The sequence below is a fragment of the Natrix helvetica genome (assembly GCF_964273705.1).
Source record: "Natrix helvetica genome assembly, chromosome: Z".
Lineage (NCBI taxonomy): Eukaryota > Metazoa > Chordata > Lepidosauria > Squamata > Natricidae > Natrix > Natrix helvetica.
Genome location: NC_138554.1, coordinates 30636622 through 30658913, shown reverse-complemented (window position 1 = coordinate 30658913; position 22292 = coordinate 30636622). Strand labels below are relative to the sequence as shown.

Here is a 22292-nt window from a genome sequence, read left to right as displayed (position 1 = left end):
GAAAACTTAAAGGATGTGCACATATTATCACCAGATGTCAAGTTCAACTATCTTATATGTGTGTAAATAAAGTAGGCGGGTAATGATCCAATTAACTATTTTTGTAGAGAAAAATATGTTATTGTGGTCGTTAAGAATAATCTAGATTACAATTTGGATTTAAGGTTACGTAGAATTTTTATGCCAATAATTATTTGAAGCATTATAGAGACAACACAAGAATGCTAGCACATGCTTCATCAGTTAGCAATTCGGATCTAAAACAATTTATCCAAATCAAAAGGAAATGAATCAATTGACGTAGCACATTATTATTTGGTATCTGCTATTAGAAACTATGCATATATGCTTCTATTTACCCCCTCCCCTTATACTCTCATATTAAGACTTTTGTGTTTGTTATTGGCCTGGACCTGTGCGTTCAGATTGCCTTTTCTTAAAGACTACGAGACAGGGTTAATATAGCTTCAGATGTTATATTAGTTAGTGACTTATAGGAGGCATTATGTGACCAGATTCATCCTTATTGGGACTTTTCAGGCATAAGTTCAAATCTCATTAAAGGGTTGAATAAAAAAAATCTAATATGGAGGATGCCTACACTAAAAGATGTCCAACAAGGACAAAACATATAGTGTAGGGCTGTCAAACTCCTGTCCCGTGGCCCAGGTGCTTCATGCACTGGCCACACCCACGCCCAGTTTAGCAAGGGGGAAAAAAGTCCCAATATGTCACATGATGCCACCATGATGGCGTGAGTTCAACATATAGTACCTTCTACTGCTCAATATCTAATGTAGCATCTAAAGGAGCAGACTTTGTTAACTATTCTGCAAATAGTGAACCTGTGTACATAAGCAAATAAAATCTGAGGTACCCTGCCAAGTGGTCAAATGTCGAAAAACTGTTATTAACTTCTTACCTCGTCTCCGGGTGAAAGGATTCAGTGCAGATAATTTCACACCCTTTTTCCACAGGTAAAACAATAAACCCCCAATGAGTAAAATAATAGCTAGCAGGCTTAAAATGACTGCAGCAGTTCTGCCTGAGCCTAGAAAGTGGGGAGGAAGACAAGTCAAGGGTAAGAGAGCTGCATTATTGTTCCCTTCCTGATCATAATTCCTAAAATTTCGACAGGATATATACCTGACTGTCCTTCACATACGGCTCCCGCATAGGAGCCACAGATGCACGTCTTGGAACTTGTGGTTGCGGCTTGACACTCAGCAAGGGATGATTCTGTTCCTTTACATTTCACATTATCCAGAAATGCTGAGCCTAAACTCATGCCAAATTCATTGCCCTTGGGCACAGACAATGCTGAACCACAGCCCAATTGTCGACATATCACTGTGGCTTCATTAAGACTCCAACCTGAATCCCCAATAGAGCGCCAGGAGCCATTATAGTTCAACTCTACTCGTCCAGTACAGGCATTGGGGCCTTTTGCTAATCGTACATCCAGGGGACCTAGAAAACAAAAGAGAGTTAACTTGATCTTCTCAACTGATATGGTGTGTCCCAGTGCTCAATGTGAGATCATTTTAGCCCCAATTAAGATTTTGGAAATATTTTGGAAGGGACCTTGGAGATCTTCTAGTCCAACTCCCTGCTCAAACAGGAAAACAGGAAAACATACCACTTGATCTTTCTTCAATTAACCCCTTCAATTAACTTAATCCTATAGAATGGCCGTAAAGGATAGAAGAAAAAGCTGCTACCAACATGATAAGCAGGAAAGTGGGACTTAAGCAAGACGTAAGGAAATAACTTGAGAAAATTTCTCAGATAAGCCCCTCCCTAGTTCATCCAAAGATAAAGGGAGGGAGGGAAGGTGGGGAGAAGCAGATTCAGACTTGCAGATTTTGCTACAAAAGCTTTACCATAAATATTTTTGTGTTGAATTTACCAACAAAGAAATAAAGGGAGACTAGTATAGATCTATTTCAAGCTACTTAGCTCTCATCAGCAAGCCATACCTTTCTAGGATTCAAACCCAGGCTATTTGTATATTAGGTAGATGTATTAACATCTAAGCCATAAGGCTCTCTCAGTTTGTTGGCTATATCAGAGGAAACATTAAGTGTTTTTTAATCAGGGCAACCTAGTCTACCCAATTATGTGATGAAGCATACTGCCATAAATAGTTCTGATTTATATGACATTGTTTCTTAGTCTGATCTACCTTGTAAAGCTGATAAACCTGGTCACTCTAAGGTTGTTGAATTTTTTAATTTTATTATATAGTGTAAACAAAAAGACTTCTTCCATGATTGGCACAGTTTTGTAAGGAAATATTTTCATATAAATTTACCTGATTCATTATTCAATTATAAATTGAAAATTAATATTGAAAACATTTAATCCAGCAACAGAGCACATCAAGTAGCATATACACTTTCTTAGAGTTCATTTAAAATCCAAGTTGGAAGATGTTAGTAAAATACTTTACTGTTTTTTGCACTATGCTTAGAGCAACTTATTAAGTAACAAATTGGAGAGAGGGAAGAAACATTTATATGTTTCAGAACATCAGGGCAAAACCTTTTTTGGCAAATAGTTGGATGGGGATAGAACAAAACTCATTCAATTGCATTTTAATTAACTTGAACTACATGATGACTAGGGTAGTAGTCATTCACACAGTTAGTCTCTATTTATTTAATTAGGTCCTTTGATCACACAAACAATTACAGTTCAGTAATAACTTTAGAGAGATGCAGGTAAGACATCAATATATCACTTTGGGAAAGACTGTGTATCCATTCTAATGTATTTAATGGAACAGTATAAATTTTTTTATTTATGCTTTGTTCAGACCAAAAAAGGGAAATCAGGAACTTTAAAGAAACCACAGTTCCCTGCTAATCAAAACTTGGAAAGTATGATTTGTTAAAACAGACCAAAAACCAAAACCATAGTTTGCTCTGGCTTATTTGTTTGCAAACTACTTTAAAGGGGAGGAGATCTTTAGGCCATGTCTAGCCCACTGATCAAAAGGAATGAAATAAATTGTCTTTGATAGATTTGCTTTTTTGAACATACCTACTAAGTCTTTAAGTGAGGGCTAAGGGTTGAGGGGGCCCATCTCAGATTTGCTTTGAAGCTCAGAGTGCTCCACTTATGGGGAAATTTATAACTGCACAGACTTTTCTACATAATGGAAAATCTGTAGTTACATTTAAACTGGTTTAAATTTCTGGACAGGCATATTAATGCAGAAGAACTACTGCCTTCTTTGAAGAAGGATATGCAATAACAAACTGGAAAGCTGTAGGAAACATGTATGTTGTTTTGGGTATAGTTCATTTGCCTTCCATATTGTTTTCCATTCTCCATATTTTCGATTGTGTATTTGAGGGTAAATACAACTCTGGAACATTTAAAGGATTTTGAGCCCTCCTTTATTCTAAACTGTAGTTGCACGCGTGCGCGCGTGCGCGATACGCAGACACAATTAAACTTTAAGCTACACGCATTTGTATTTAATTTGCAATTTCCTCCACCTGTAAGTTACCTGAGCAAACTGCCCCAGCATCTTCTGAATGATCACAGTCATGCTCTCCTACGGAACGTCCTCGGCAATCTTTGATTGACATTTCTGTCCCAGTACAGTTCACGTCATCCAGGAAAATAGGGCCAGAACCTCTTCCAAAGTGTGCCCCTGACTGGGATTCCAAAGGAATGCCACACTTTAACTGCTTACACACCACAGCTACATCTTGAAGGCCCCATCCATCATCACACACAGTTCCCCATTGATCTTGGTGATAGACTTCAACCCGGCCTGCACAAGAGTTTGGACCATCTTCTAGTCTTATCTTTGCCACATTGAGGGTAAAAGTATCTACAGAATAAACAGATTTCATATAATTTAAACAGTGTGTCAAGGCTTTTAATTCACTCAAATAGAGCTTTCTGTCCTCCCCTCAGAAAACCTTTCTGAGGGAGAGAGGATGAGAGAATGAGAGGAAAAGGGGGGGGAGAAGAAAGAGGTAAGGAGAGGAGGATGGAAGGGAGAGAAAGAGAAGGAGAGAGGGTAGGAGGGGGAAGAGTAGGAGTTGGGGAGAGGTAAGGGAAGAAGAAGGGGAAGGAGAGGAGGAAGGAAGAAAGTAGAGAAGGGAGGGAGGGAGAAAAGAAAGGGAAAATAAGGTGTTGTTATAACAGGCGGAAGGGATGGTAAATAGAGCAACCCAAACTGTATATTATAATCTATTAAATGAAATAACAAATGTATAAGAATGACAAATGTAAAGATGAATAACAATTATGTGAATGTATACTTAAAATGGCATGTAAGAAAATAAAAAAAATGCAAAAAAAAAAAAGAAAATCTTTCTGAATACCTCCCCCCACCCCAAGCATGAGACAGTGCAAGTACAAAGTCTCCCCAAACATGTTGTGGTAGTTGAGGGCTGGAGGAAGAAATGGAAGAGGAGAATCCTATAGGCACTTCTCTGTTTAGCCTCAGAAGAACTGACTTTCCTCTTTCACATCAAGTTTTGCGTTTCTACTTGTTCTCATCCACCATTCAATTCAGAAAGAATGTCCTCTTATTCAGAATAGACACATGACTTTTTTCTCAAAAGACACCTCCCCACTCAATTGCCTCAAAATATTTTATTTTTCAGGCAAATCTTTAGGCATGAAAAAAATCCGGAAAACCACTAGACAGCAGCATCTCTCCATTACCATGTAATGGTTACCCAGATGTTTGCAACTCATACATATTTGGCATATTCTCTTTACCCCCATTCTTCATAAGCTGGACATCAGTGGAGGAAGAGAATTAAAAGAGAGAAAAATCAGGCCTCAGCAGATGTCAGGGAAGCATCCCAAGTCTTTCACTACCAGCAAAAACTGGGGCAACAGGAATAGCAAGAGAGAAAGAACTGGGAGCAACAGTATCCCTCCCTCCCTCCCTCCCTCCCTCCCTTCTCATTTGACAATGTTCCCATTGAGTCTCAGCACTGCAGGCAATCCCCAGAAATAGTTGTGAAGACATATACAATGTTTTGCTTTCATATAGTAATTATCCACATTTTTGAGGTTCAGATGTGGGAATCTTTCCTTGAGCAATCAGGTTTGATAGAGGTGTGGGGCAAGGGAAAGTGATGGAGATTTCTTGTCTCCAGGCTCTAAAAACCTCCAGGAGCCTCTTCAAATACGTTTTTCCCCTGGATTTGGAATATTTTGATCCACCTATCTGTTCTAGTCTTGTATTAAATGATTTATTCTCCTTTGGACTTGCCTGTCTGGTGGTCCCTACCGGCTGTGCTTTCCCACAGACACCATTTCTCTGTACAGAACAATAACTATCTCCGAGCTTCACGATGGGTCCAAAGAAGTTACCGCCTGGAAAGGCCTCATCGGCCCCAACATCTTCTACGTCCAGCCCCATTGCTCACCAGTCACAACTGGGATCTTTTTTTACAACCCAAAGCCCCTGAAGAGAATTCAAAGGATTTGTCCATTCATCAGATGCTTCAATCCATCTTAAAGGGACAGGACGGAATGAAAAAACAATTGCAGGACTTAAATGATCAGCTCAGAGAGACGAAACAAGAAATCACACGGAATGAACAGAGGATAGGTGTACTGGAGGAGGGTGCGGTTGGGATGAGAGATGATCTGAAGACAATCCAAAGGGGGAATGTAGAATTTGAGAATCATGTGATAAAAATGGAATTTGAAAGCATGTCTTTTTTCCTTAGGTTCCAAAACTTGCCAGAAGTTGAGAATGAAGATCTTAAGGAGATTATGACCACAATGTTAGCAGAATATATTAACAGAGACAAACAACAGCTTTGGTGGGATATTGACCTGATCTATAGGATTAATTCAGCCTATGCAAGAACACACAATGTTCCAAGGGAAGTTCATGTTAAATTTCTTAGAAAAACCACAAGAGATGAGGTTCTAGGAGCTCAAAGGGGAGAACCATTAAAATATAAGGATAAAGAAATAACCATTATTTAATAGATCCCAAAGAAAGTAAGAGATAAGAGAAGGAAATATTTCTTCTTAGCAAAAAAATATATACAATAATGGGGTTTGGTTTAGGTGGTTGTTACCAGAAGGCATGTTGATTTTTTGGGAGGGCAGTAGAATTAGAATCAACACAGTTGTGGAAGCAGAGGCTTTCACTAAAAAACACAGTGCTCTCTTAGGTGACATGGGGGATGGTACACAAGAAACAAAAGAGGGAGGGGCTGAGGCTCTGCCAGTGGACGGGGGGGGGAGGATGAGACAACTAGAAGACTCAGATCACAAAAGTGATTTGAAACATTATTGCAAATGTTGTTACAATGTACTTTTATGGAAGTGATAAAAAACAAAATGATTGAAACATACTGATGATTTTGTGTTAAACTTAAAACTGCTAACATCTATGTAAATGTTGATAATTTTCTGGGGGTTTTTTTGTAAAAGTTGCGAGACCTGGGGGGGGCTTCTCCCCCCCCCCTGCATGATGTAGCTGTCAAAATGTTCTATAACCTTTTAACCCCTTTTTCCCTGTAAAACTTTTAAAATCAATAAAATTTGGACAATAAAAAAGTCTCGCTCACTTGCCTTCATTCTACTTCTATAGTTGCCTCTATCTAGCAACTTAGTAGAACATTAGAATCTTTGGTGAAAAAATGAAATTGTAGGCTCATTCTGTCTGTTAGAAATGAATGCAAGAAAGGTACAGAGCAAGGAAAGTTAACGTTTGCCAAGAAATACATCTGAGTTAATATGGCAAAATACTTTCCACCGATTGAGGCAACTAAAGTTTGGGGCCAATTGATTGCCAATGTCTTTGCATCAGAAACTCAGCAAAGGATAAAACTGCCATCAGAAACTTAAAAGAAGATGTTAAAAGTAGCTGCTGACTTTATAGTATGCAAACTTTGCATCCCTTATGAATTAAGGGTCTCCACCTTGGCTCAACCCCATTTTTGCAATCTCAAAATACTTCTTCCAAATAGAAAATTTGGTAGTAAATGTATTGTGTTATCTTGGAATTCATATAGCATAGGTATACTGTACATCTGTAGGACTTATGTAGGATTTAGCATGCTTCCCTAAGAATTTTTTTTTAAAAATACCAAGTCTGGTGAGGTCAATACCATGCTGAGCTGTGTTGAAAAGTGATGAAGCTGGATGGCTGAAGAAAATAAGAAAATTTAGTGGTGTTGATTAAGATTCTCAGTCAATCAGATAGAATTATCTGGAAGTCGAATGATGACAACTGCAGTTCTTTTCATTTCTTCCATAATCTGGATAGACTCATTAGATGTGTAGGTAAATTGTCACTACGGTGTAAGTGTTCCAGCTCCTAAATCCTTTACCCTAGGTCCGTGATGGCACACATGCCAGAGGTGGCATGCAGAGCCCTCTCTGTGGGCATGCCAACTGCTCCTCTGGTTTCCCATGTGCACATGCATGCCAGCCAGCTGGTCTTTACAGGCACCAGAGTGCTGGAAAATGGCCTGGAAACAGCCTGGAAAATGGCTTGAAAAACGGGCTGAAAATGGCTATGCGAGTCAGCTAGCTGGTCTTCAGGTTTCCAGTCCTCTGGCACACGCACATGCACACATATGCATGCACATTTCTGTCTGGGCATTCTGTTTGCCAAAGAAGTTTTGCCATCCGTGCCCTAAGTGATTCCTTAAATGTAACATCTCTGATGAATGTTTAAAGTGGTTTTAATCCTCCTGGGAACTGATGAAACAGCAACATGAAAAGGGGAATAGGTTGTATCTGAGGCTTCCACTTCTATTGAGGAAAGAATTTCTCCCTCTTTCAAAATGTGAATATTATTGTCACAATAGACAATGGGCTGCAAAAATAGATAATGGGCTGCAAAAATGTCAAACTAAGAAGTCCTAGACCCGTGATTGCAAACCTATGGCACACAGAGCCATTTCTCCTGGCACATGGAGCCATCACCAGTTGCTCTTCTGGGTTCGGGCGCAGCAGCCAGCTGGTCTTTACATGCATTGGCGTGCCAGAAAGCAGAAGAGTAGCATGCACACGCCAGGAAAATGCTCTTTGTTTCCAGTGTGCACAGGGAGCATTAGCCACTTGGTGGTCTGGTTCCTGTCATGCATGCATGTGCAAAAACCAACAACAGGAAGAGCAATGACCATCGCTTCTTAGCAAGCTGTGGTCAGGGCTTCCTTCCCTCCCCACCTGAGAGGGCTTCTTGTGTGGCCCCAGCCTCCACCCATGGCTCAACTGCAGCCCGAAGTGCCTGGCCAGCTCAGGCACCCCAGAAAAGCAGCGGCAGCCACAAGGGGAAGTGCAGGAGCAGCTGGCCGCCCCCTTCAGCCACTCTCACACCACCCAGAAGTGGCACTGTGACAGCTGCCAGGGGCAAGGGGGCAGCAGTGGCAAGGATGGGCAAGGGCTTCCCTCCCTCCCAACCCAAACAGGCAATTGCACGGTTCCAGCCCATGGTCTGGAGTGCCTAGCTGGCTCGGGCACCCCAGAAGAGCAGCATCTGCAGCCACGGGGGGTAGGGCAGGAGCGACCAGGCAGCCACCTCAGCTGCTCCCATGTCAGCAAGCCAGGCCTTCAATGGCATCTTTATGCAGGTAGCTTGCCTCCCCACCAGCAGCTCCTCCAGCATCCCAGCTGAAAGCAGCAGCACAACAGTCGCCGTTACCAGGGGTGAAGGGGTGGCAATGGTGAGAATGGGTGACCACCACCCCTTCGTCCCTTCTCCAACAGCGGCTGTTGTGCTTCTGCTTCCAGCTGTGATGCTGACGGAGGAGCTGCTGGCAGGGAGGTAAGCTACCCGCATAAAGACACCACTGAGGGCCTGGCAGAATATATCCCAGCTGGAAGCAGCAGAGCTCCACACCACAGATCCTCATTAGAGCAGTGGGCTGGAGCTGTGCAAGAAGCCTACTTGGGAGTGGGGAGGAAGGGAAGCCCGGGTCCGCACATCCTCACCATTGCCACCCCTTCGCCCCCGGTAGCGGTGGCTATTGCGCTGTTGCTTCCAGATGGGATATATTCTTCCAGACCCTCAGTGGCATCCTGGTACCAGGCGTGAAGGGGTAGCGGTGGTGAGGATGAGCTAATCCATAGAGTAACCAAGGGTCAGTCATGACTGAATGGCTGAAAAAATAAGATTTTTTTTTCTGAATTATGCCCCAAATAATATTTCTAAATATTTCTAAAACAACGTCGCAATTTTGATGTTTATATATACGGTAGTCATTTTATATCTTGAAGGTTCTGTTTGTCATATCACAAGATCTCCATTGCTAGTGTACCCCCTTTTGATACATTTAATAAAGCTATGTGCTATGAAGACTAATGCAAAAATCATCACAAATCACAACTTTGCCACCATGAATTACCTGAACAAATAACACTTGCATCCTGACCATGACCACAATTGTTTGTCCCCTGGGTATTTGCTCTGCATTCTTGAAGGGAACTTTCTGTGCCTTCACAATTGACATCATCCATCCAGATGCGGCCTAATCCAGGTCCAAAATGAGCTCCTTTTGGAGCTGATCCAGCGCCTCCACAGCCCAATTGCCTGCACACAACGTCTACCTCTTTTAAGTCCCATGTCCGGTCACAGACTGTCCCCCACTCATCACTCCCGGGTGTTCGAATCTCTACTCTTCCACTGCAGCGATTTGTGCCATTGACTAGCCTGAGATTCTCTGAAAATAAAGCAGTCAAAGGGATAAACAGATTAGCCTCTTAGAGAATGTGTTTGGAAAGATCAGGATGTGAATAAATATTTTCCCAAGAGACAAGAAGCATTTTCAAACTGAGCTAGACCTACAATGGTCTTCAGAGAAATCAGCAAAAACAGAACAATTGAGAGAGATTATTTGCTTTGTAAGCATATGCTTTGCTTCAGATTATGAAGATACATCAGTATTATTTTTACTAAATTCTCTCTATCTTTGACTGATTGTAAATATGACAGATTATACCAATATGTTTCCAGTGTGTACCTGAGTCTTCTTTAGTTTTCTTCTCTAGCTGGAATTGATTATAGCACATGACCACATACCACTCTTTCTAAAAATTAGAGTTACCCTGAGGTAGATGGCCAATAAATTTTATAAATAAATAAACAAAATAAATAAACAATCTCTTTTTCCTGAGGAAAAATTGAATGGCAAAATATAAGAAGAGACAGGACTGGCTAAGATCAAATACCAATCTAATCAATATCCTATTTCACACAATAGTGAAACAGATGCCCTTATGAAATCCACAAGAACAACATCAGTGCAATAGTATATTAATCCTACTGGGCCTTATTCAGAAGACTTTGGTGAAGAACATGAGACAATTTACATAATAGTTCAAACCAGTAACTTATCTAAAGATCAGGAATTGTTGAAGATTGGAAATCAGTCTGATTATCTGTCCTTGTGTTGCTTTCTCCTAATATAGAATACATGTTCAAAGCCAGTTACCTGAACATACGACACCAGCATCTTCCCCGTGGTTACAGTCATTAGTTCCCCAAGGCTTCGCCTTGCAAGAAGTGAGGGAAGTTTCACTTCCTGTGCATTCAACATCATCCAGCCAGATAGCATCACTTCCTCGACCAAACCGAGCTGAACGAGGGGCAGAAATGGCTGATCCACAATCAAGATACCGACACACAACAACAGCTTCATTCAAGTCCCAGTTGTCATCACAAACGGTCCCATACTGCTGGAGATGAAATACTTCTACCCTCCCGGTACACCGGTGAGAACCATTGACTAGTTTGAGCTCCACTGGATCTGAAAAGGTAGACGATATTATCAGAAGACCATTGACTTTGAGGAAATTCCCCACAAAATTGATATGAACATTTTTTAACCTTTGGCCACGTCCCTTAACAACCTTTGTCTTCACTAATATTTTTTTGGGGTGGGGGAACATGTCAAGGAAGTCTTCTATAGACTGAGATAAAAACAACTTATTCTGACAAACTTTCATTTTTCAACTGTTGCTTACCTGCAAGCACACATGGTAGAAACTCTCATTGTTAAAAATCAGTAGGTGTGTTTGGAAGTGCTCATTCTTTTTTGAATTTGGTAATTATCTCTCTAAATATATCCTGGATTGCTTTAGATTATATTTTCCTGAATCTAATTATAATTAGATTAAAATAATTAATTATATTTTCTAATCATCCTTAGAATATACTGGATCATGAAATATGCTTGGCATAATTCTTGTTATTTTTAATGAAAAGAAGGACTAGGGATGGCATGATAGCAGTGTTCCAATATCTAAGGGGGTGCCACAAGGAAGAGGGTCAACCTATTCTCCAAAGCACCTGAAAGCCAGAAAAGAAACAGTGGATGGAATCTAATCAAGGAGAAAACCAACCTAGAACTAAGGAGAAATTTCCTGACAGTGCCTCCAAAAGTTGTGAATGCTCCAACACTGGAGGTTTTTAAGAAGAGATTGGACAACCATTTGTCTGAAATGGTATAGGCTTTCCTGCCTAAGCAGGGAGTTGGACTAGAAAATCTCCAAAGTCCCTTCCAATTCTGTTATTCTGTTTTTCGGCATCAGATTTTCATTGCTTGTGATTTCTTTCTCTGAAATTTAGCTATTATTATCTATCATTAAATTAAATGTGACTTTGATATTATTAACCATTATGAACAATGATATTATTTTCCTGTTGCTGGACACTGAAGATTATCCACATTCCTCCTTTCTTTACTTTGTTGGGAACTTGTAAGGTGATAGATAGATGATAGATAGATAGATGATAGATAGATAGATAGATAGATAGATAGATAGATAGATAGATAGATAGATATTATTTCTAAACTTGGTAGAAGGAAAATCTGCAGAAAATTTGACAGATAATGGAGAGAAATCCCCTCTTTTTTTAAAAAAAATAAGCAATTAAAGAAATGCTCAGGTAAATATTATTTATTGCAAGAACTTTGGAATAAGAGGTTGGTATACCTCTTATTAAATCTTAATAGTTAAAGGTGTAAAATTATTTCCTCTTTTGTCTTAAAGATAAAATTAGTTCAACACAAGAATTAATAGATAGTTTTACTTCTCATCTTCTCAAGAAGATCTTAAGTTCTACGAGTTAAAACTGAAGAAGCTTCTTGGATAAGAAGCAAAACATTTTCAAAGAAAAAGCAAAGAAAATTCAGTTGCCTTTTGAAAAAAGCATCTTTGGGACAGGTTTTTTATCCATCAAGCCTAAAAGAAAAGTTTCTGGTATCTTCTCTATTTAAATATGAATCTAATTACTGTTGTTAAATGCCAGTATTATTTTATAAAAAGTATTTTAAATTACAATTTGGTGTAAATTTTAAACACTTTGACCTCATGTTTTTCCCTTTGTTCAAGCATTATATTATATTCAAAGCTCTTTGGTCATTGGAACATACAATGCTTCACATGCTCATTCTCCAAACTCAATTTCAATAACAGTTTATACCCACCAATAATACGGCAATAATACGTTCATTATTACCACACAATGCAAGTTCTAATTCATTTTTACAAGGTCAAGTCTATGACTTTTGAAGTCTGATTTAAGCCTTTCTTTTAGTTGTTAAATATGTAAACCAGTAAAAGACATGTCCTTCTGATTTCATCATTTCTTTCAATTTGAGGATAAGTTCACCTTGTAATAGTTTATAACTAATATTTGGGTTTTTTTCTTGCCATATGAACTTGGAAATGTACATTTGCCATTGTTTAAATGGAGTATCAGTAATAAGTATCAGTAAAGTCTGAAATAAAAATAATATCTTTGGTAGACATTCATCTTAATTACAGAGATTCTACCCAATAAGGGTAATTGCAAATTATCCCATCTTGAAAGGTCTTTTTAGATATAATTTTGATATCAACTACAAAGTTGTTTTGAAACAATTTAAAATTTATATTTGTCCCTGTAACCCTAAGATATTTCACTTTTTTCTCCATCTTGAAACCTGACATTTTTGTCAATATTTCATTATCCTGAAAAGCCTTATTCTAGACAAGCATTTTTATTTTCTGTTTATTTGTTTTGAAGTCCATTAGTGTTCTTAAGTCATTTAGTTTCTTCATCAAGTATTCAATACTTGTTTTGGGGTCTTACAAAAATCAATGATATGTATATATTATGTGGACTATAAGAACTGTGGGTCATTTAACAAACTACTTTTTAAAAGAAAAAAGAAAAAGAAAACAACCTTGTCTTTGTGTGATGTGAGAACCTGGTAACTAAAAAACTCCAGTCTGATTTAATAAATATCAGAATGAAGCTCTCTTCAGTAAGTTAATGCAACTAATGCATTAAGTTGCATTAACAGAGGGATACTATCAAGATCAAGTAAGATACCAATACCTCTTTACAAAGCCTTAGTAAGACCACACCTAGAACACTGCATCCAGTTTTGGTCACCACACTATAAAAAAGATGTTAAGATTCTAGAAAGAGTGCAGAGAAGAGCAACCAAAATGATTAGGGGACTGGCGGCTAAAACATACAACAAATGGTTGCAGGAACTGGGCATGGCTAGTCTAGTGAAGAGAAGAAGTAGTGTTCCAATATTTGAGGGATTGCCACAGAAAGGAGGGGGTCAAGCTATTTTCCAAAGTACCCGAAGGCTAGGCAAGGAATAATAGATAGAAAATGAACAAAGAGAGATTCAACCTGGAAATAAAGAGAAATTTTCAGACAGTGAAAGTAATCAACCAATGGAACAGCTTGCCTTCAAAAGTTGTAGGAGCTTCATCACTGGAAGCTTTCACAAAGAGACTGGCCTGCCATCTGTCAGAAATTGTGTAAGGTCTGCTTGGGTGGGGGGTTGACTAGATGATCTGCAAGGTCCCTTGCAACTCTGTTTATTTGTATCTATCTGTATCTACCCTCTCTGATGTGAGTTGATGCCCAGCCATGTGTTCATTTAAAATGTGTGAGAATTGTTCGTCTATCTTGAAACTACCTTCTTGGAGGTTAGAAGAACATCCTGTAGATTAGCAAAAATATTATTTCAAAAGATTTATATTTTATGTTTCCTCCATATTAAATGTCTTTTCATTATAGATTTATGGAAATTAGAATTTGTATCCAAATATTCAGCCGTAATAAATATCCCCAAAGCAATTGGAATAAATAAAATAAAAATCCCAAATTAGCTAAAACTAACCTGCACACTCCACCCCAGCATCTTCTCCGTGGTGGCAGTTATTTCTTCCCCAAGTGCTTGCTGTGCATTGACTGAGGGAGGTTTCTGTTCCTTGGCAGTTCACATCATCTAGCCAAATTGGCCCTGTTCCCTGTCCAAAAAATGCCTTTCTTCGGGCTCTCAAAGCAACACCACAGCCCATTTCCCTGCAGATCACCTCAGCATGCTTGATGTCCCAGCGGTCATCACACACAGTTCCCCACTGCTGGTCATGGAAGATCTCCACTCTTCCTGAACAGCGGCTTGAGCCATTAATCAGTCGGAGTTCTGATGGGAAATAAAAGGTTGAAAAACCACAACATCATAAAATAAATTGTTGGCAAGGTTCTTGAATATCTAACATTTCACCCAAAGGGGAAGAATATATATATATATATATATATAACAGCTTCTTGCTAAGAAACATAGTTTTAACCATCATCATATCTAATTTTCTTCATAAGGATAAGTTGTTGACCCTTTTTGCTTCCAGAAATCTTGGTTCCTGACATTTACAGAAGAACAATTTTTAAGAAGGAAATTATTTACTTGAGTTGAATAAATTCACCCTTACTGAGGAAACAACTTTTTAATCTCAATATATAAGAAATAGAAGCAACATATAAGAAACAGAAGATGAGAAGGAGCAAATACTAATTGAAGAGGCATTTACATCTTCTTTAACTCAACAGCTACACCTGAGCATTGGCTGACATACCAAGAACCATATATAGGGCAATTGTATGTAGGCAGTCAAAATCTAAATGAGAAGAAGATGCCGAGCAAAGAAAAACAATGCTTATTATTAGGGTCAATCTCCAAGCCCATTATATATTACCCCTCCTTAAGTGCACACCTGAACATATAGCACCAGCATCCTCTCCATGGTTGCAATTGTGGTCTCCCCAAGATTTTAGACGACAGTCACGGAGAGCAGCTTCTGTTCCTTTACATTTGACATCATCCAGCCAAATAGGATCATTTCCTTTTCCAAATTTTGCTCCTCGTGGGGCCGATAAAGCTATTCCACAGCCGAGTTCCTTGCATACAACTTGCGCATTGGTGAGCTCCCAGCCATCATCACAGACTGTTCCCCACTGTTGGTTGTGCAGCACTTCAACTCTCCCAGAGCAACGACTTGTACCATTCACCAATCTGACTTCATTGGGGTCTGAAATGGTTAGAGTCACTGTTATTTTCCTACTCTCACAACAGCCTGTATGAAAACTAGATAGAGTCAAAACAGGAGTTTGGACCTATATCTGACTTCATATGTCACACTAAGTCATAGTATGCCTTGTTTGATTATGATTTGTGAATGGTCGAGAATGAAACCATTTATTCTAACATAGTAACAACTCATGATCTGACATTATTGACTTCAACTGTTGCTTAACATGCTGTGTCATCAGAAACATGCAGTTTGTTTATCATTTCCTGATTTACTTCTGATCAGTTTTATGCCCCACTCAATATTTTAATGAAGCCTAAAGGACAAGGACACAAGACAACAAAACTGCTAAAATGGAAGGAACGAGGAACTGGCCAAGTAAAACATTACCTTCTTGATCTGCAAGATTGTTTTCTTTTGTCTGGGTGTGGTCTTGAAACAAGCCATGGCTTAAAGGGATGCTTGAAAGCAGGTGTTTTTAAACAATTTCCAAGCTCATAATTAGTGGCATCCATGGTGTGGAGCGGGGAGATTGTTAAAGGAGAGGGAAGATGGCATCCCAATCCAAGACTGCTCCTTTGGTATAGTATGTGTGTTGACATGCACAGAGGACAAAGGTTGTACAGTAATGCTGCTACTGCCACTTTGGTTGTTGTGACAACTTCTACATTCTCCCCTCATATTGCAGCTGATTATAAGATATTTTACTTTTTTTCCACCAGGACTAAACAGCTCAAGCAATCTTTGATTGATTATGTGATACATAGTCATTGCTGATTTTAAGTGGAAGGTGGTTGTTAGATAATTGCTTGTTTACATACCAATCTGGCTCCCTCCCTCCTTCCTTCTTTCCTTCCTTCCTTTCCAGAGGAGTCTGACAAGAAACCATTTAGCTACTTTTAGGACTACTGACCCAACTTTAAATGCTGCTATAATCTGCCTGCATGTCTGCCAAATATTTCTAATTTATTTCAAGAAATCATTCCTCACTCTCAGCTGAGCTAAGTCATGTCAGTTTTATCCAGAAACCTTGCCATGGCAGAAGAACTGGAACTAAACCAGGAGTCTGCTCTTGATCTAGGTTCTGCTAAACCTCTTGATCTAGGTTCTCCTAAACCAGGAGTCTGCTCTTGATCTAGATTCCAACATAACTGACCAAATTACCTGAGCATTCCACACTTGCATCATTGATGTGTTCACAGCTATGCTCTCCCCAAGGTCTTTTTGGGCATTCATTCAGAAAAGCTTCTTTCCCTGTGCAGTTCACTCTGTCTAGCCAAATGGTTCCAGTTCCTTGGCCAAACCGTGCTGCCCCAATGGCCTTTAGGGCAGTTCCACACTCCAGTTCTCTGCACACCACATTGGCATCATTTAAATCCCAGTCTGCATCACACACAGTCCCCCATTGCTTGTTGTGGTACACCTCAAGCCTTCCTGCACAACGAGTGGGTCCATCTACTAGTCGAAGTTCTGATGGGACAAAAGAAGTAAGCAAAATGGTATATCCTCCAAATACAATTTCCACAACTTTGAGGGGAAACATATTTACCAGAGGAAAAGAAAAATACGATGTACACATATTAAAAATATAATCAGAAGTCAGATAATAATATTGGGATAGCAGAAAGGACCCTATCAGCAAAATCACATCTGATTGTTTCTGATACGTCCAAGCCAGCCCATTCAAAGTCCCCCAGGGTTTTTGTCATTGCCTATATCAGCATTCTAGGTGACCATCTGAAGAGCTTCAAATGAGAGTCTTTTGGACCAGTTTTTGCTACATCACTTAATCTGAAGTTTTTCTTTTCTGTCTAAGAAGAGCCTCACTGGGTAGCAAGACCTTGGTTAATCTTAAAAAGTCAACAGTGCTTGAAAGGGAAATAGGTTGGACTGGTATGTCAACAAAACAAATAACATGCAGAAGAAGAAAAATCGCTCCTGGAAGAAAGCAATGGCTAGCAACTTCTATATTGCTTCAAAAAAGCAACATGATACGTACAAACAGTCAACTGGAATCAAGATTTATTTCATACTTCTTTATCATTGTACCCTGACAGGAAAACAAAAGTGCTATTTTGCCATGATTCCACCTCCCATTCTCTTGACAAAAATATTTATCAAGAGAGGGGAACGACTGCCTTATTTCATTAGCCATGTCCTTTTCTCACAACCATTCCTGAAAGTTCTCTGAGATAAGAGGTGACAACTTGCTTATGTGCAAGTTATGTTTCAGAAATGTTTCCACCTGGCATATCACAACAGGCCTCTGATAGCTAAGAGTATTTTATTGCACTGGAATTATTTTCAATATTATATTGATTATTTATTTTGACACATTCTTCCAGGTTTTCTTTCCTCTTAATAAGGAAACAACACGAAGGGTCTCTCAAAACTACACACCAGTTTTAGCCACTTCTGATTTCCTATTATTTTTTTCACTTATTTCTTTAGTATTCTTTTCTTACATTAAAACCATTTTGGGCTTACCTTTGAAAGGAAAACTATTAAAATAGATGCAAATATAAAACAAATAAATGCATAAATAGAAACAAAAAAGGATAAACAAATAAATGTGTAACTACTAAGTAGTCTATTTATCCACCAAACTATGAATTTATGAGATGTTTTCCGAAAAATTGATCCAACCCCTCTGCCACACACACACTCAGCTTCAGTCCTGAGTTTTCAGAAGTACCTCTTACCTGCACATACTACACCAGCGTCTTCTGAATGAGTGCAGTCATGTTCCCCCCATGCTTTTGCTGGACATTTGCTGATGGCTGTCTCTGACCCTGTGCAGTTCACACCATCCAGCCATATGGGGCCAGCTCCAGCTCCATAGCGAGAACCACGTGGGGCTGACAGTGCACTCCCACAGCCTAAGTACTGGCATACAACCTTGGCGTCATCAATGTCCCAGTCGTCATCACAAATAGTTCCCCAGAGTTTTTCATGCAAGATCTCAACTCTCCCTGAACAATGATTGGGACCATTTGATAATCTGATCTCAGGTGGTTCTGAAGAGAGAAACGTTGGTAAGGAATGAACATTTCTGGAGATAGTTTACTGCACAATTGGTTTTCTACAATATACTAAGATCTCTTTTAGCACTGCAGCCCTCATTGTGTTTATACCTGCAAATGAATATGGCATTTTAATGTGGCATTCTAAGATGGTTCCATTCTTATTGTTAATATTCACTCTTTGCCATGCCTTTTTAATATTTTAATAATAACTATTTTCTAGTTTTATTAATGATTGTTTCTATTTTATTGATTTATTACTTATACACTCTCCAGAATACGTTTTTGTGAGATGAGTAACCATATAAATTTGACAAATAAATAAAATATGCATTGTGATTATGAAAAAGATGTTTGATTCAAAAAGAGGAACTTTTCCTACTAATGATCTAAACCAGTGACATGATGCCCCTCTCATCAACTATTCTGAGTAGTTTTGCAACCATTGTAAAGTTTCATAATGAAGCTAATACGTTATTTTAAAATGAATATTGGACAAAATGCAGCATGCATCATGCTTTACTTTGCCATTCCAAGTGATCATTTGCATATCACTCCCATCAAGTTGCTTATAATTCCATATTTCTATAGTTATTATGACCATAAAGTACAAATGTTTCTTCTTTTTTATTTCCAGGTACAAATGTTGAGATATATGAATGCAGAGATATATGTATAAAAGTAAAAGGGCTGAATATCTGACTGGTATTTTTGAAAAAAAAAACGGTTGCTATGTGTCAGAAAAAGGAAATTAATTTTTATTTTTCATTAAAACTTCAGACTTCCCCTTCTTTGCAAATCAAATATTCTCTTCCTCTTATGGGGTCTTAGAGTATCACAGAACTTTGCTTTCAAAGGTATAGTAGGAAATAATAATGAATTTTCATAAGGAGATTTAGAGAATCTTTATCAAGGCAACATTGAGGAAAACAATAGAGAAATGAGGAGATAACAGTTAAACATTACATTTGCCCCATCTTAATTTCTAGAAGACAGCAGCTCCCCATGAAAGATTTTTGATTCCATCCTTATGATTGGTGGATGACATTTTCAGAAAAAAAGAAATTTGGTGGATCATTTATCCCTTTCAAGGAGACTTGGACAAATTTCCTATTAGTTCCCTTCCCCATGGCAATAATTGCTATTTCTTTCTTTTTGGATTTTTTGTTGTTGTTTGCCTAAGATCCTTTCACTTTATAACTGCCTTACATATTTGAAAGACAAAAAAACGAATGGGGAATATTTTTCAAGGAATTACTTTCATTATCAATATGCCAAACTAATACAGTTTGGTGCTGCAATTGATTTCACATCCAGAATTAACATCCCCACCCCGTGGATGGTCCACTAATAAGAACAGAATATACAATATTTCCTCCAACATTTTATGATTATTACCTGCACACTCCACGCCAGCATCCTTACTGTGGCTACAACTGCGTTCTTTCATGGTTTTTGGTGGACATTTTCTTAGACTGTCTTCTTCCCCTGTACAGTTTACCTGATCCATCCAGATTGGACCAGTTCCTTGTCCATATTTAGCTGCACCTGCTGCTGCTAAAGCACTTCCACAGCCTACTTCCCGGCACACCACAGTGGCATCAGCTAAATCCCAGCCATTGTCACATATTGTTCCCCATCTTTGGTTAAACAACACCTCAACCCTACCAGTGCAAAGGCTTGAACCACCTGCCAGTCTCATCTCTGTGTAGAAAGAGAAAGAGAGAATGGAAAACTAATTTAGTGTAGAGGATTCTAATGTTGCAGTCATCCAGAGCAGCCATTCCTGGATTAAAAAGCAAGCAAAGAACATGTTTATAACCTTCAAACAAAAGCAGCCACACCTTTAGTAACACCAGCATTCTCTGCTTTTGGCAGGAGCCCATATACTGTAAGTATTTGTGAGGAATCACCATTAACATACACTAACAAAATGCATCACCTTTCTCTCACCTTGTGGTCATTTTCGTCGTTTTATACAATTTTATGAAATTAAGGGTATTCGATCATTCCCACCCCCTTCTTCTCTATCTAGATATTTTTAACATCTCCTTCCTCCCTCTAAGACCCCGACTCATTAGCCATCAACTTTTATTAACTTTTATCAACTTTCTATCAACCTTTATTAGCATCCTGATTCCATTGGACTTTTAACGAACTATTTATTCGAGGTTGGACCTGCTCCGCCTGCGGGAGGCCCCTCTCTCGCAGGTATGGCCCTTGGCTCTCTCAAGGGCCTGCCTTGATGACGGGTTTGCGAACCCCGAGAGGTGGAAGAAACGGAGGCTGAGGGGCTTTTTAATTAAATGTTTTTTAAAAGTTGTAAGGGGTTATAAGGATGGGGGGGGAGGGGTTGTAGGGATGGGGGGGGGGGAACTGGTTAGGAGGGATGGAAGAGCCAGGCACCTAGGTGTGGTCGAAAGAGGAGGGAGCGGAGTGGGGGAGGAGAGGGAAGAAAGCATTCCTGTACAGGGCACCTTAATACCAACGGTCGTGGGGAGGGGCAGGTGCGAGGACAGTTTAAGAGCACGTAGTCGGTTGGGAGACCGGGGTTTTTGGTCATTCCCGGTCGTTTGTACCAACCCCTGCATACTAGGTGGTCAGGATCGACAGACCCAAGGCCTGAGACTGCTGTTATGCAATGCGAGGTCCGTTGTCAATAAGGCCCCCCTCATCCACGATCTAATTTTGGAGGGGGACCCGGACCTCGCCGGAATAACCGAGACCTGGTTGGGCCACGAGGGAGGTCTTCCCCTTGTGGAAATGTGCCCTCCAGGTTATCGAGCATTTCACCAGCCTCGGGCCCAGGGAAGGGGCGGTGGGGTAGCAGTGATTATCCGGGAAGACTTAGAGCCGAGAGAGTTCACTGTGCCGCAGACATCCGGGTGTGAGTCCCTCGTCGTGAGATGGGGCCCAGGGAGGCAGTTGGGCCTGCTGATAGTATACCTGGCTCCTCGCTATACTTCAGCGGCCCTGCCCGAACTCCTTGAGCTGATCTCATCGGTGGCGGTTGAGACCCCCAAACTTTTAGTGATGGGGGATTTTAATCTGCCGTCGATGGGAGAAGCGTCTGAGGGGGTTCGGGAGTTCATGGCTTCCATGACAGCCATGGACCTGACCCAGTTAATTCAGGGCCCTACTCACGAGGGAGGCCACACCCTGGACCTTGTTTTTGTCTCGGGCCAGTGGACGAGTGATCTGGGAATAGGGGATCTAGACACTATTCCCCTGTCATGGTCGGATCACTCACTTCTCCAGCTGGACTTCCCTGGTGCTACCCCCCGCCGCGAGGAGGCGGAACTGGAAGGTATTAGATGGTTCCGCCCCAAGCGCCTGATGGAACCGGATAGGTTCCAGACGGAACTTGGGCCACCTCCTGTGGACCTGACCCGCCCCCGAGTGGAGGACCTGGTGGTCGCATGGAATAGTGCGACTACCGGGGCCCTAGACCGGGTGGCGCCTTTGCGGCCTCTCCTGCGGCGACGAACCACCCTGGCACCTTGGTTTACCGAGGAGCTAAGGGTGATGAAACGCCACAAGAGACGCCTAGAGAGTCGTTGGAGATCCTCCCGCTCCGAATTTGACCGAGCACAGGCACGAGCCTATTTGAAGACGTACCTTGTGGCATTAAGAGCGGCCAAACGTCAACATTGCGCCGCTCTTATTGCGTCTGCAGATAACCGCCCTGCCGCCCTGTTTCGGGTGACCCGTTCCCTCTTGTTTGAGAGATCACGGGAAGCCCCACTACAGGGCAGAGCAGAGGAGTTTGGGAATTATCTACAGGACAAAGTCGCTCAAATCCGGATGGGATGGACCCCTTTCAGTGGTTCAGTAGAGACGCCCGTTGCGAGTCTTGAGGGACCGCTTTGGGAGGAGTTTGACTCGGTTGCCATTGAGGATTTGGACAGGTTGCGTGGACGTCTGCGACCCACCACATGT

The 22292-nt window shown here is 40.4% G+C and overlaps 1 protein-coding gene across 1 annotated transcript in view; it reads right to left on the bottom strand.

Annotated features, from left to right (window-relative positions):
- Positions 1-22292, bottom strand: part of LOC309381453 (scavenger receptor cysteine-rich domain-containing protein DMBT1-like) — a 38160-nt gene that overhangs the window by 1601 nt on the left and 14267 nt on the right. The window contains exons 3-12 of the mRNA XM_081932454.1: positions 19752-20057; positions 18033-18347; positions 16495-16800; positions 15016-15330; positions 14142-14447; positions 10443-10757; positions 9357-9671; positions 3518-3847; positions 1147-1470; positions 923-1051 (exon numbers count right to left, since the gene is read on the bottom strand). Coding sequence (XP_081788580.1) covers positions 923-1051; positions 1147-1470; positions 3518-3847; positions 9357-9671; positions 10443-10757; positions 14142-14447; positions 15016-15330; positions 16495-16800; positions 18033-18347; positions 19752-20057 — 2961 coding nt within the window. The remainder of the gene's footprint in view (positions 1-922; positions 1052-1146; positions 1471-3517; positions 3848-9356; positions 9672-10442; positions 10758-14141; positions 14448-15015; positions 15331-16494; positions 16801-18032; positions 18348-19751; positions 20058-22292) is intronic.